This window comes from Monodelphis domestica, chromosome 6, assembly GCF_027887165.1.
Source record: "Monodelphis domestica isolate mMonDom1 chromosome 6, mMonDom1.pri, whole genome shotgun sequence".
NCBI classification, from domain to species: domain Eukaryota; kingdom Metazoa; phylum Chordata; class Mammalia; order Didelphimorphia; family Didelphidae; genus Monodelphis; species Monodelphis domestica.
Genome location: NC_077232.1, coordinates 31,859,443 through 31,875,143, shown reverse-complemented (window position 1 = coordinate 31,875,143; position 15,701 = coordinate 31,859,443). Strand labels below are relative to the sequence as shown.

Genomic DNA, 15,701 nt, shown 5'->3' with positions numbered 1-15,701 from the left:
ATTTACATCCCGAAGACCTGAACTGTAGCTTGTTGGCTTTAGGATGTGGGAGTCTTGAGAGGCCATATAGTAACGCCCCTCATGACTAGATGCTGCCTCTCCCTTTGCACGTATGTGTGAGTGTGTCTGTCTCATGAGTCGGAGAGAGAGACAGAGAGAGAGGGAGAGAGAGAGACAGAGAGAGGGAGGGAGGGAGGAAAGGGGGGAGAGAGAGAGAAAGAGAGAGACAGAGAGAGAGAGAGAGAGAGAGAGAGAGAGAGGGAGGGAGGGATAGACAGAGACAGAGAGAGGGAGGGAGAGAGGAAAGGGGGGGGGAGAGAGAGAGAATGAATGAATGGAGGAATGGAGGAGTAGCAGATAGGGAGATGTGGGAAGGGGTACATAGAAGGAGGGATAGATGGGGACTGATGGAGGGTGGGGATGACACGGCATAGGTTTGATCCTAAGATACATAGACATGTAGCTGTCAGCTTGGTGGGAATGACTGTTTATTACCTTAGATCCTGTGCTTTCAGATAAGCCAGGGTCAGAGGTGACATCCAAGTAGTTAATATTCTTTTTCTCAAACATAACACAGAGTCATTACATCACAAATTGGCATGCTCTGTGTGCCAGTCCCATGGCTGAGATGCGTAAGCATCCTTTGATCATGCTTCTCTCTATGCTGTTCAAGTTTCTTATCTCTGCATTAATTTTTCTTTCTCTTCTTGCCTGGCTTTGTGAAACATTCTTCCTTCCCTCACAAGGGACCTTATTGTTTTCGTTTCTTACTATCAGTTCATTTGATTGTATGGCATCTTACAAGCTTTTAGAACACTTTCTCCGTTTTCTACTCAAGCAGAATAGTTGTTTGGAAAATTATTTTAAAGCAGTCTTGAATGTTTTTGGAGAGAACTTACTGGGCAGTCTGTGGACTGCATTTTCTGCTCTGTTAGATCCCCTAAATAGAGCAGGCTTGCATGTTATTGCTGGGCTTAGACCTCTTTAGTAGTTTTAAAAATCCCAAGTAGTGTACTCATTTAAGATTTCTAGCTGATGCAATCTCTTTGCATGCTTTTATGGCCTGGTCCCTTATAGTTTCCAGGGCAGAGTACTGTCTAGTCACACACAGTGTCACTTGGTTACTCACCACTTTGTTGTGTTTTGGTTTTCCCAAGTGCCTCTTGATGAATATGAGCTTGAGATGCCTCAACAACTTTCCCATTTGCTTTAACATCTGAAGTTAAGTATTAAGTTCTCTTTACCTGGGTTCTCTTTCATCTGTTATGGTCCTCTTCCCTTCATCAGGATACGTTTGTTTCCCAATTTCATTGAATCAGAAGAAGCAGACTGGATATTTGAACAGCTGTGCCAAGATATTCCTTGGAAGCAGAGGACTGGTATCCGTGAGGGTGAGTTCAGGGACACGCGTTACCTTTCTTAGTGTGAATATTTGTCATGAACTTAAAGAATGAGGACATTTGTTATTTGGGGGAGTTCTGTCCAATTTTTACATGTGGCTACTTGTCTACAGATTATATAGCCTTGTTCCGAGTTCACATAAACGATAAGCTCAGGTTCTTAACCCTAAGCACTCAGTTTTTCAGTCTCCTCTCCTCCATCAGCTACTCCTCCAGTCCCTCTCCACTTCAGTTATGTGCAAAGACAGTCATACCCTGGATCTTGCCGTCACCCACAAATACACCGTCTCTCTGTTCAAAATTCCAAAATCTCCTTATCTGACCGTGAGCTATGGGGCTTTCACTATTCCGTCTGCCTTCCCTTCAGTAACCTTACTCTTCATCCACACTGACCTCCAGCCCTTTGACCCTTTGGGTTTCTTCTAGCCATCTCCCCTGTTCTAAGTACTCTGTCTTGACCCCTTGGTGAACCAGCTCAACTTTACCCTGTTTCCTCTTGAATCTCTAGCCTCTTCCTCATATTGCCAGTGATACCTAGCCAAGTCTCAGCCTTCACTCACCATTTGACATCTTCACACCTACATGTGATGCTGAACAAATCTGGAAAAAAATCACACAATTAAACTGATTGAGTCTGCTACAAATTTATGTTACATAACTGCAACTGGGCCCCCTCTGCCATTGGGCAATCCTGTAAAAATTAATCACCAGAAGTAACAAAATAAAACCACGTGCCCATGGCTAATACCTTCTTAAACAGCTTGCTCCACCAATGTCCCGACCCAGGAAGGAAAAAGAGCTAGCCACAGAAGACCACCCTATTTATCCCCTGTCTATGTCAGCATGTAACAACAGGAAGCCGGTGGACTCCTAGGAAATGTAGTTCAAAGGCACAAGATTTCCAATTACACAATCCTACAACACAATCCTGAGCCTTATCAGCTCACTCTCCCATTCTCCATATTGGCTCTTTCAAACCTTTTCATCACTCCTCAAACTTCCCATGGCTCCCTCTCCCTTCACTCTCAGCTGAGAACCTTACCTCATATTTTTACAGAAAAAAAATAAGGCCATTTGCTGAGCGCTTCTTCTTTTCCCTTCCTCCTCATAAGATAACAGGTGACTTCAGCCATTCTTTCCTCCTTCACCCTGTCTCAGTGAGTGGTGGCCTCACTCCCTACTGGGGGTTTTACCTGCACTCAAAATCCCATTCCATCCTGTTTTCTCCAGCAGATTGGTCCCTTTGTGCTCCCCTGTCTTTTGCTTATTTTTAATATCGCCCTCTCTATGGCCTCAGAGTATGCTCACGTCTCTCCTACTCTGAAAATGCCCTCGCTTGATCTTCCATCCCTGCTATCTCCCATTTCTTTTGTGCCTTTGTGGCTAAATTCCTCAAAAAGGCTATGTACCGGAGCTGTCCCCATTTCCCCTCCTCATGTTCTCTTCTTAACCCTTAAAGTCTGGCTTCCAACCTTTGTTCTCCCCCAGGTTACTAATGTTCTCTGTGATGCTGAATCCAGTGGCCTTTTCTCCCATCTCCTTGTCCTTGTCTTCTCTGCAGCCTGGATCACTGGTGGGCATTCTGTCCTCCTTGATAATCTTTCTAGGTTTGGGGACCCTGCTCTCTGGTCCTCTTCCTACCTAGCCAACTGCTCCTTTTTTGTCTCCTTTGCTGGATCCTCCTCCAGATCAAGCCCTCTGATTATAGGTGTCTCCCAGGCTTCTGTCTTGGGCCCTCTCTCTGTCTATCCTTAGCTCCCCTGGATTTAATGACCATCTCTGTGGGGATGGTTCTCTAATCTGCCTTTTTTGCCCCAGTCTCTTGGATAATGTCCAATTGCAGATCTCCAACTGCTTTTCAGGCATCTCAAGCTCAGTGCTTGGTAGATGTCTTCTGCTCAGGGTGTGCAAAACTGAACTCGTTATCTGTTCCCCTAAACCTTCTCTCCCAGAGTCTTCTATTCCCTTAGATGGCAACACCATCCTTAGGCTTGTGACCCACGAGTCATCCTCACCCCCACACTGCCTTTCCCCCAATGTCCACCCTATTGCTTATCATCCTCATTGCAGCACCTCTTGAATTCGCCCTTCTCTTCTGAAGCTCTTCATCATCTCCTGCCCTCCTTGTCTTCTTACACCTTTCATATCCAGTGAGCCTGGAATGCTCTCCCTCTGCTGCTCTGAATCCCCACCTCCCTGGCTTCCTTTAAGGCTCCTAAAAAATCCCACCTTCTCCAGGAAGCCCTCCTTAACCCTCTTTACTTGGTGCTTTCCCCCTGCCTCCTATATCCTGCATTTAGCTTATTTTGTCTGTATTTGTTTGCATGGTGTTTTCCCATCAGATTGTGAGCTCCTTGAGGGCAGGATCTGCTTTTTGCCTCTTTTTAAAAAAAACAAAACCCTTTATTTTCTGATTCCCAGTTGAGATGAGTTATCTATGCTAAGGCAGAGGAGACGTAAGGGGTGACTTGCCCATCCCACCAAGTCTGAGGCCAGAGCTGAACCCAGGACCTCCTGTTTCCTGGCCTGGCTCTCTCACTGCCCCTCCTTTTGTGTCCCTCATGCTTAACACAATGCTTGGCACACAGCAAGTGTTTAATAAGTGTTTACTGGATTTATTGAATTCTGTTCTGGTAGGGAATCTCCCTCCACCTACATATAGCACTTTCTACCCTTAGAGAGCTGCCTGGGCCATCCCTATTTGTCAGAGGCAGACTTTGAACCCGATCCTCTCACACAACCTCCCTTTTCAAGGCTCCAGAGTCCATCTTATTTGAGGCCATCCACAGACCCAGGCAGTTATACTGAGTGGCCGACACGCCCTGGGAAGAGCCCAGCCTGGGAGTCGGGAGGCCTCAAGCCCCTCACTTCTCCCTCACTCCTTTGGCGGGTGTCTGAGATTCCTCCAGTCTGGGCGAGGAGCTCCCGGAGAACCTGCTCTCCCAGTCCGCCTTTGGATCTCTTGCCAGCTCTGAAATCTGTAAAAGCTCTTCCGCAGGTGACTTGGTTTTCCCTTTCCCCCTCCCTCTTCCCCCTCTTGTTGGCGCTCCAGCACCCGCACTCGCACCTCCCACAGCCTGCCGCCAAGGCCTTTGTCAGTGCCTTCTGAGGGCCTGAAAAACACAGGTTTGCCTTTTCTCCTGGCAGGGACCCGTTCCCTGGTGCTTCGGCCTTTTGCTTTCTCTTTCCTGCACTTCTAATTTCATGCTGCAGAGAATTATACGCAGAACCTGTGCCAGATTTAACACCCAGAGACAGCCGGGGTGTGAAGCCATCCGAAGCGTCTGCTGTGCCCTGTGTCGGCACTGGGGGGCGCCTAGGCCACAGTCTTTCCTTGGCCTCCTGGCGGCTCCACTAAGCACCCCTCCCTGAGATCAGTGACATAAAGAAGGGGAGGCCTCTGGGACGTGGCGGAGGTGGGGTGGGGTGATGGGCACAGAGCCTGGAGTCACGTGGCCAAAGGCGGCGGGCTCTTCACTGCTTTTTGGCTTCATAACGTGGCTCTGGGCGCGTGGTAGAGGCAGCAGGATCCTTTCCCTGCCTTTGCAGCAGGCTGGACCGTTCTCGCTTTTCCCATCCTTAGCTCAGCGAGCTCTACCAGGAACTCTTGGCTCCTCTCAGACACATGACTTTCCCCTTCACTCCTCAGGTGTGTTCGATCTCTGAGCCTTTCTGTGTAGTTTCCCCGGACGCCCCGTCCTCCCAAGGCCCACCTCAGGGCTCACCTCCAGGGCTGCTGTGCGTTGTCTTGCAGCCCTCCGGCCCGGCTCCGTGAGGTGCGTCCTGGAGGCAGGAGGCCTCTTCTAAAGTGCACGTTTCTCTCGCCTTTCCTGTCGCAGCCACGGCATTGCTGGATGCTCAGCAGACTCCCCCATGCTCTGCTGGCCCCGGAGGAACGGGGCCTCGGAGCAAAGCCTCTGGCAGCAGAGAGTGCCCACGGAGGAAATAACTGGTCGGAGCCCACACCTGCGCTTATGCAGGCCGATTCTGTAAGGGACATCATGGCGGGGAGAGAGCCAGTGTAGGGATGAAACTAAAGCTTTGTCTTTCTCTTCTCTAGATACAAGTTATCTGCAGCCAAGACTGACCGCGTGGTATGGAGAACTCCCTTACACTTATTCCAGAATTACAATGGAGCCCAATCCTCAAGTATGTTCAGATCTTATAATGATATATTGTGATGCACTAAATATTAAGAATCTATGGTACAGCTGGGTAGCTCAGTGGATTGAGAGCCAGAGACCTAGAGACGGGAGGTCCTGGGTTCAAATGTGGCCTCAGACACGTCCCAGCTGTGTGACTCTGGGCAAGTCACTTCACCCCCCTTGCCTAGCCCTTACCACTCTTTCTGTCTTGGAACTAATACACAGTGATGATTCCAAGATGAAAGGTAAGGGTTTAAAAAAAAAAGAATCTATGGTACAGCCCTGAAAAAGAATAATCCCTACTGGATAGGGTCCATGGAGGCCCAAGTCCTTCAGCCCTCAGTGACCATGATTCTTTTTTTCAACCCTTACCTTTTATCTTAGAATGGGTACTGAGTAGATATTCCAGGGTAGAAAAGCAGGAGGGACTAGCCAGTAGGATTAAGTGACTAGCCCAGGATCATACATCTAAGAAGTGTCTGAATTCAGATTTGAACCCAGGACCTCTGGTCTCTAGGCCTGACTCTCCATCCACTGAGGTACCTAGTGGCCCTTAGTGTGACTATCATTCTTTATTCTTTTTGTGACTTAATGAAATAATTAAGAACAGGTTCAAACTAGAACCAGTGCTAAACATTTCAAGAAAATGAAGTTATTTTTATTATCCATCTTCCTTTCTACACATACATCAGCCTGTTCATACTAAAATATTAACCTTCAGTTTGCTCTATGAAATTGGAGCATCCTTTTCCCTCTCCTAGACTATTTTGGCATTTCTGAAGAATCTGGAGCTTTTTGTGTTGATTTTTATGCTCCTATTAAGACTGGAACTTTGAGACTTCCAATTTGACATCTTCTTGGATGTTTCTCCCTCCCTTTAAAAAAAAAACAACAAAAAACTCCAAACCTTTTCCTTCTGTCTTAGTATCATTTCTAAGGCAGAAGAGTGGTACGGCAATCAAGGTTAAGTGACTTATTCAAGATCACTTAGCTTAGGAAGTGTCTGAGGCCAGATTTGAACCCCAGTCTTCCTGTCAGCCTGGCGTGCTCTCTATTGAGCCACCTAGATGCCTTCTGCTTTGTTTGGAATGTCCACTAAGGTAGACAGTTATATCCTAGTATATAAATTAAAATTTTCAGGAGGATAGAGTTGGTACACCAGAAAGGGCCTCCTATTGTGTTCCTAGGATCCATGACACTGGCAAGGGATGTTATGTGTTAAATAATAAACATGAAAAAGAAGGAGATGATGTAAATAAACAGGAGCGTGCGACATTTCATAGCGTGTAGTTAATCTGTGTCAGATACTGGTTAATGTGTCATGGAACGCTTACACCTGCAGACGGCGTGAGAGGCTAAAGACGTGGAACAGATTGTCTTGGTTTTTTACTCAAGAAGCTCCAGGAAAATCACTTATTCTTGGTGTGCCATTTTGTTTGCCGCTCAGATAAATAAAATAAAGAGACCCATGACCATCTGTGCCGCCTTTGGGGTCTCAGTCCAGTACCTCTCTTCCGTGGCCCAAGCAAATCTGCATTAACTGTCTCATTCCAGCGGTTGTTAAACCAGAATGTAGAGCACTGCAGAAAACCTGGAGAAAAGATGCAATGAGTGCAAGCTTGGAGATCCGTCCATCCTGAGGCTGGGGGGTGGGCATGGGGAGGCCGGGAGAGGAACTCTTAAGTGGTTGATCTTTCCAGATTAAGTTAGAGATCCATGGAACCTACCAGAAAGTGATGGTCTAAAGGAGAACTCCACCGAGCATTTCCTTCTTCCTAGCCCCTGTTGGCAGTTTGAAATTCCCTCAAAAAGATTAGAAAGCTTTTGTTTCAGATTGGGTAGTTTATTGGGACTGTAGTTTAGCCTCGAAAGTAGATCTGTGTATCTTCTCAGTGTTGGTATGTGAGTTAAGCCAGCTGGCAAGGTGAGGCTGTCAGCACCCTAGTTTCTAAAATGTTCTTTAAGGTAGACAACCCCCTAGCCAGGGTGGCTTCTTTATTTTGTACCTTTAAATGGCATGTTGCTGTGGTTTTCCTGAAAGGGAAGGTGAGCTGCTGGGCACTTCTCATGACCTTTGCAGTTCGAGGGTCCCCTTATTTCTTTAGCATTTACTGTATTCCCAAGACTTCAGGGTGGAACGCCATCCTTGAGTGTGTCTGATGTAGCCACTCACTTTCCCTTAAAGTCCCTCAGAGACTTCCTAGCTGTGTGACCCAGGGCAAGTCACTCAGCCTCAGCTGCCTAACCCGTACCACTCACTCTAAGATGGAAAGGAAGGGCTTCGGGTGTCGTGCAGTAGTGATAAAGGGGGGCTTTGGCCTTTGACCCATTGTTTCCCTTTCCCCGTCTTTCCATGGACTCCCAAGATAGACTGGAGACCTTTGCACCCCAGAAACATCACTTTGCTACCGTCATATCCTGTGAACTGCAAAATCTAGGCATGCCAGGAAGCTGTTGCGTTGAGTTCCTCAGCCCGTGGGCACGAAGACCACTCTCTCTCGTCACTCGTTTCAGTCCCTTGTCCTCGAGCACTTGTGTCTGTGTAAGGACATGCTGTGCTTTCTGCCTGTTTTCCTTGTGTCCTGGCAGATCTTTGCTCTGCTGATGTCACTAAGTGTAAAGCTGCGGAATCATCCGGGGATGTAGATACTTATGTTGTTTTTGGAGAAAAGGCCTTGGCCTGAGGTCAGATCTTGGCTGTGTTACTATGAACCATCGTAGTAGTTAGTAGTTGTGAGCTCCCAACCCCCCACCCCTACCCCCCACTCTGGCTCTCCCCACTTCTCCCTGCTGTCCCCCAGCCGCCTCCTGACTCACAGGAGGGGGAAAGCCAGAATCTCCAAAGGCCTCCCTTATGTTCTTTCCAGCCAGGAGCCCCGAGTGACCCTGAACACTGACGATCTTTGGCTCGGCATCCTTTCTTCCACCTTCATACACACGGTCGGTCGTGGGTTTTTAAAGTGTCTTTGAAGGACTCTGTAGAGCCCTGGTTTTGGACCTGTCGGGGGAAAGATGCAGAAACTGTAATAACAAAGAAACAATGAAAGGCGTCCCGCTGAAAGGTGCAGAGCGCTTCTGAGGCTGGGGTCAGCGCCGCTTCCTGCCTAGCAGTGAGAAAGCAGGAACTTCCGAAGAGCCAAGCAGCCACCTTTGTTGACCCAGAACCCTGCAGGGCACAGGGGACTCTGAGTTTTCTCAAGCTCTCTGAACATGTTAGAAGAGAGTCCTGGTTCCCATTAAGCGTAGGACAATTGGCTTTTCCCTTTCAGGGTCACTGTTTCCAAAGGAAGCCCTCCAGGAAGCGGCCTGAAAATCTCTGAAGAGCCCGTCCCCTCCAGATCAATCCGGGATCCAGGACATGGGACGGAACTTTCCCTGATCTCTCCGTGGAAATGTCTCTTCCTCTTCTGCCCTCTGCCCTTTGCTGTCCCCTCCCTGAGGCATTTATTGTCTCCCTGGCCTTTATGGACTCCTTGTGGACAGGCAGCAAATCTTCCTTCTCATCAGCTCCCCCGCAGCGCCGGGCCTTAGCTGGGTACCCCGCGTGGAGGAGGTGCTCAGGACATTTAGATGGACTGAATTTTTATTGATCATTTGTTTTTACGTTATTTTTCAACTCCCCAAATAAACACAAACAAAAACAATCCCATCTTTCATAATAAATACAGGACAGACTAAGAGAAGGAGAGCGACGTAGCCGGCTGGTTTTCCTTGCCAGCAAACTTGTTGGTGCCTGTTAGCTCCCTGGAGAGACCCAGACCTGTTCTGAGCCCTCCTGTTCGCCTTGTTTTCCAGACACCCCCGTTCTGTTCAGGGAGTCCAGAAGTGGGTCACGACTGTTCAAGTTGAAAAGGAAAGGGATTGGCCAAGTAGCTTTGGGCTTTCTGTGGCTGTGGTGTAGCCTGAGCCGAGTTGTCGGCCTAAGGAGTTTCCTTCCAGGAGATGCCTAATCTTTGTAGTGGTTTGTCTCCGGGAAGATAGGAAAGGGTTCAGTGGGGTGAACCCGTGCCGGGGTGTGACTCTGCCATCTGGGGAATGGGTGCCCGACGGGCATCGTGGGGTTTCTCATTGCCGCCCGCCAGGTGATGCCCCGTGTCTTGGCCGACCTCCCCTCCCCCGTTCTGTCGACGCCTTTGTCACGCTGCCCTCTCTGCCCACTCTGCAGTGGCATCCTGTGCTGGGCACGCTGAAGAAGCGCATTGAAGAGAACAGCGGCCACACCTTCAACTCGTTACTCTGCAACCTTTATCGGAATGAGAAGGATAGCGTCGACTGGCACAGCGACGACGAGCCGGCCCTGGGGAGATGCCCCGTCATCGCCTCCCTCAGCCTGGGGGCCACACGCACCTTTGAGATGAGGAAGAAGCCCCCGCCGGTGAGTTCTGTCCCCGGGGGCGTCCCCAGGGTGCCGTGGCAGGTGGCACAGTCACCTCGGGGCATGCATGCTCTGAGGGGTTGGGGGGGTGCTGTAGAGGGGTTTCTTGGGGGCCTCTGGCAGGGGGGATCCCCAAAGCAGTCATGGAAAACAGGAGCGTCCTAGGTGATGGGGCAGACAGAGGGAGTGCCCTGAGGATCAGTGATGGGCGTGATTCCTGCCCCAGCGCTGGGAGTGCCACGTCCATGCTGGGAGCCAGGCACGCTGGGGGCTCAGGGCAGCTGATGGGGCCCTGGCCCAGGGGGTTGTGTGGTCGGGCCAGGGGTCTGCTCCTCATCACAAACGTCGCTCTAAGCCCCGGGGACCCTCCCCTTCGTTCAGTGAGTGTTAGAATGGCAGCGCCCCCTGCCCCAGCAGCCTGGCTCCGTCTTGATGGAGGAGTGAAGAGCAACAAGGGCTGGGTGGTGGGAGTTCAGTGACTGGCCCAGGGTCACTCCTCCAGAAAGTGTCTGAGACCAGAATTGAACCCAGGACCTCCTGTCTCCCCCCAGCTGCCCCTTTGAGTCGTGTCAGGAGCAGGGCTACGGGGCTCCTAGTGATGGCCATATGAGGGTCTGTTCTGGAGGCGCCACAGCTGTGTTTTGCATACACACGGCTCCAGGAGCGCGCAGCTTCACTTTGATCGGCCATTTGGGGTCATTTTGATTGAAGTTTATTTGTCTTAATCACCATTTCCACCAGAGTTTTCTGAAGTTACAGGGTCCGGATTGTCTCTCCCTTCCTCCCTCCCTGCTGCCGGAGCCGGCAGGCACTTCCACTGGGTTATCCGTGTCTCGGCACCCAAAGCCCATTTCCACGTTCCACATCCAGGCTCATTTCGATGGGCGCTTCTCATGCCAGGCTGCATCCCAGGCTTGCCCGGGGAGGGGCCTCAGCCTGCTCTGGCCGTGTCCCGGCCCCGAGTGGCTGTGATACAGAAATGTGAGGCCCCCGGCTCGATGCCTTGGCCTGTCAGCCTCCTGTAGGAGCTAACCGGGACGAGAATGGGCGCATTCTTGCTCTGCTCTTGGAGCTCTGAAAGTCTGACTTGTCTTGAGGCGGCTACAGTGGTTAGAGCTCTGGGCTCGGAGCCAAGAAGACCTGAATTAAAATCCAGCCTCAGACGCTTACTAGCCAAGTGTCCCTGGGCAAGTCACTTAACCACTGTTTGCCTTAGCTTCCTCGACAGTAAAATGGGCATAACGGGCTTGTGAGGATCAGATGAAATCCAAAGTGCTGTGTACGTGTCACATACACCTATATATTTTTCTGTGGTGGTTGTTAGCGGTCATTTGTGCAGCCTTTCGTGAGTCACTAGGTGCTTTCTTCACCGCTCCACCCGCAGGGCAGCAGCCCCTTCTGGAAAGAGGGGTGATGGGCCTCTGAAGCACTGGGTGAACCTTGGCAGCTTCTGGGAAGCTCAGAGCCCCAAGGTCCGAGGAAGGGAAGCGATTGGCCCTATGACTTCATAATCACTGGCAAAGCTCCGTCTCCTGCTTCCAAGGCCAGCACTGGTCTGTGGACCAACGATTAAGAGGCTGAATGAAGGCCCCTTTGCTTTTTGTTTAACCCTTCCCTTCTGTCTGAGAATCACTACTGTGTATCCAAGGCAGAAGATCAGGAAGGGCTGGCAATGGGGCTTCAGTGATGTGTGCAGGGTCACACACTGAGGCTGGATTTGAACCCAGGACCTCTCATCTCCAGGCCTGCCTCTCCACCCACTGAGCCTCCTGGCTTCTCTGAAGGCCTCCTTTTTAACACCAAATTTTGTCAAATCCTCCGAAGCTGCACTTTGTTGAGGCTAATTCACAGTCAGAATGGCAATGCCTGTCCTCACAGGGAAATCAAGTCCCCTGCAGTTCTGTGGTCCATAGGTTGGGAGCCACTGATCCCACTAAGCTGCCTCTCCAGGCCTGGCGTGGATACACCGACTCTAATGACATCTGAACAAAGCCCATGAATTCTGGCGTCAGTTTAAAAGGCAAAAGGGCAGGCACGAAAGCTGATGCTGATCTCTGAGCCGGTCCTTAACACATCGATGACTAGAGCTCTAAATAAATACCCTTCCCCAGCCTTGGAACAGCGGCCTTCCATGGAAGTAGCTTTGGATTGCACGCACCGTGAAAATCCTGGCCGGGCTGCTCTGGTTCCTGCTGATATCAGCATCTCAACAAGCTTTCCTGCAACGCCAGAGCTGGAAACGCAGGCCCGATCGTGGCGCCGGCAACCTTGGAGGCGTCCCCACAGGAGACTGCTTCCTCTTGCTTCTCCCCCAGGGTAGAAGGCAGACGAGTGTCTGCACCCAAGTGGGGTGTCGGGTTTCCTCCGGAAAAACTGGACCTTAGAATGTCCCTCCTGCAGCCTCTTCTGGGCTGCGGACCCGACTTCTCCTGGGCCTATTCTGTGGTTCATCTCAAAGAGCTGCTCGGAATAATGGTTGGGGCAGCTAATAGCATCTTCTCTGTCCGCCTGATCCTCAGGCCCTGCGTGAGCAGCAGCTTCCTGCCTGCAGGGCATGGGAAAAATGAGCCTCTTGTCTTCCAGGGGCCTGCCAGGCCGCTCAAGGGCACTTTTGGCTTGGCTCCATTTCAGAATTCTGTGTTCTTGGCTTTCAAAACAATGGAGTTGGGGGCAGCTACATGGCTCAGTGCATTGAGAGCCAGAGATGATAGGTCCTGAGTTCAAATGTGGCCTCAGACCCTTCTGAGCTGGGTGACTCTGGGCAAGTCACTTAACCCCCATTGCCTCACCTTGACCGTTCTTCTGTCTTGGAAGCGGTACTGAATCAAGGTTTAAAAAACCAAATAAATAAAAAGCGGAGCTCACGGCTTTCTCCACTGAGTGAGCCTGTAACACCATGGCCGACTTCTGGAATTAGTCTTCTTCTGCCCATGGCTGGTTCTTGTCCTACTGGCTTGTCATAGCCCTGAGATGGTCTTTTTAGCAGATGTCAGGGCTTCACCTCATGATTCCCCCAGTAAATGGAGGCACTGTCAATGCATGGGGCCCACAGTCTCCCCCACCGATTCTCTGAACATGTCCCGCCTCGTCACAGGCAGCCTCTGGCCTCCAGTGCCCTTCCTTTCCTTGTGGGCCTCACTGGATGTGTTTGACTTTTTTAGGGAAGACTCAGTGATCCTCCGATCATATTCTGCAAACATATCCCAAATGTGTCTACACAAAGAAGGTAGGAATGGGAGGGGATTCATCTTGTCTAAGAAGCTTCTGGGCCTGGGCTGTCGCGGAGGAGGGGATTGACTGCTCCAGCGGCAGCTGCACCCAGATCCTCTGCCCCTGATTCTTGCTCCAGGGGCTTTTCCACTCAACCACTGCCTCTTGGCAGGCCTAGAAACCAGCCTCATTTTCATTTCAGCACTCTGAGGCCAGCAGAGGTTTCAGGCTCCTGTTCCCCAACACTGGTATATCTCCAGATGGCTGTGCTGCAGCATGGAGGCCCTGCTGTAAAGATGAGTTGGGTGCTTTCCCCAGCCAGCTTTAATTCTACATTGCAGTGCAAACTGGAGGGGGACGACAAAAGCCCTTTGGCAGGCTGCTATTTCTCCGTCGGTTACCAAGGAAACAGTGATGGCTGGAAGAGGAGGGGGTGTGTTATTAGATAATAGCAGGAAGTTTTGTGATGCACTAGAGATTTGGATGCCAAAAGGCTTGTTTTTTTCTAGCAAATAACCTCCAGGTAGTCTCTGTCCTTCAGCTGAATCATCAAAATAAGCTGCTTTTTTTCCATCCACCTCAGAGTGACTTGAGCTAATAACAATATTTGCAGGCTCTCCTTTCCCTGGCCCCTTTGGAAGGAGCAAAGGGATATCCTGTTTTCAATCTCACCAGAGGGTACTCTTGTTCCACCATTTCTCAAGGCAGAGGCACTTAGGGCTCTCAGTGAGTGTGGGGGCTTTGCTCTGTTCTGTAACACTATCCATAGGAAAAGATGGGTCTTAGGTGTGTAGACATGAAGGACAGGGAGAAAATCAATTTTTTAATGACTCTAGAAGGTGTGAGAAAATTGGGATTCGTTTTAGGCCACCATTGGAGGGAGGGATAGAGAGAGAGGTAGTGCTGGATATAGATAAATAATTATAGTTAAAGAAATAGAGATGGAGAGTGATAAATATAAATAGAGTGATAAATGGGTAGAAATAGGTAGAGATGGATAGAGATAGATAAATACATATATGTGGGGGAGGAGAGAGATGATGATGGCTACTGTTGGCTAAGGGACATAGGGCCGCCATCCCGGACCCATCCTCCATTAGAATAACAACCAAAAAGGCAACCTCTGCTCTCAAGGAGCTTATGTTCCAATGGGAGACCCCTGAGACTGTAACCTCAGTCTCTGAGCCAGCAACAGCAATTTTTCTTTGAGCATCACCCCATCTCCCTCCTACACACTATGGATCTTCGTGCTCTTGCAGCTGATTTGTAAATTCCTGCCTCATTGGTTTTGTTACTTGTAGTTGAGAAAGAACATTGAACATAGTGGTCTTGTGTTTCAGAAAGCAGAAATGTAGCCCCACTTCTGATGGCCCCTGTTGTTGGTGAGTGGTTGACAGCTCTTTTGGGCAGATGTGGCCCCTTCTGCACGCCATGCCTAAAGCATAGGATGCCAGAGGAGCCTTTGAGGCCATTTAAGCCTCCTTTTCATTTGAGTGAGTTTCTCAAGGCCCAGAGAGGCCAAGTGATTCACCTGAAGTCTCATAGCCAGTCACAGAGCAAGGACTTGACCCTTGGTCTCCTGACCCCAAGTCTGGGACTCTTTCAACTGTCCCTTCAGTTCAGCAGATGTATTTTTAAAAATGCTTTTTGTTTTTAAACCAGTGGTTTCCTGATATTCCTCATTCCTTCCATCTCTACCGCCACCACCACTTCCACTATTGAGTACTCTCTCATAAAACAGAAAAAGCTCGGTAAAAACTCCCTTGACCACAGCTGACAGCATGTGCCATGTTCTGCGGCCTGAGTCCCTTTCCTCTCCATGGAGGAGTATGTTTTATCATTTGTTCTCTGGGACTGCGATTGGTCAATATAATTAGAGTTTGACCAGCTTTCAGTACAGTTTTATTTATGATGTGGTTTGCCTCATGTAGAATATCCTCCTTTGTCAGGAACATTTACTAAATGCCAACAGAGTGCTATATTGGAGGGAGATGGAGAAGTAAAATCAGATCTCTGCCTCCTAGAGGATCCATTCTAAAAGAGCCCAAACAGGCCAAATAACTGGAGTATAAGTTCTGCAAATGAATAAAAGAAAAAGCATTCACTTCTATGCTTACTAAGTGGAAGGTACTATGCTAAGACCTAAAGATACACATAAGTAGGGCACAGTCCTTGTTCTCAAGGAGTTTGCTTCTGTTCCCCATGCATATATTGAACACTTATATGTCAAAAATTATGCTAGATGCTGTGGATGCAAAGGAAAAACAGAACAGTTAGACTTACATTCTTCTTTTTTTTTTAAACCCTTACCATCCATCTTGGAGTCAATACTGGGTATTGGCTCCACGGCAGAAGAGTGGTAAGGGCTAGGCAATGAGGGTCAAGTGACTTGCCCAGGGTGACACAGCTAGGAAGTGTCTGAGGCCAGATTTGAACCTAGGACCTCCCATCTCTAGGACTGGTTCTCAATCCACTGAGCTACCCAGCTTCCCCTTAGACTTACATTCTAACAGAGGAAGACAACACATTTGGGCGAGAGTTGGATGGAAGGCCTGGGAGTATTTTAGACAG

General features: G+C 49.5%; 1 protein-coding gene across 10 annotated transcripts in view; it reads left to right on the top strand.

Annotated features, from left to right (window-relative positions):
* ALKBH3 (alkB homolog 3, alpha-ketoglutarate dependent dioxygenase) overlaps positions 1-15,701 on the top strand; it is a 50,718-nt gene that overhangs the window by 18,381 nt on the left and 16,636 nt on the right. For all 10 annotated transcript variants that reach the window (XM_007497348.3, XM_056801920.1, XM_056801922.1 and 7 more), the window contains 3 exons: positions 1,288-1,391; positions 5,461-5,549; positions 9,711-9,920. In XM_007497348.3, coding sequence (XP_007497410.1) covers positions 1,288-1,391; positions 5,461-5,549; positions 9,711-9,920 — 403 coding nt within the window. The remainder of the gene's footprint in view (positions 1-1,287; positions 1,392-5,460; positions 5,550-9,710; positions 9,921-15,701) is intronic.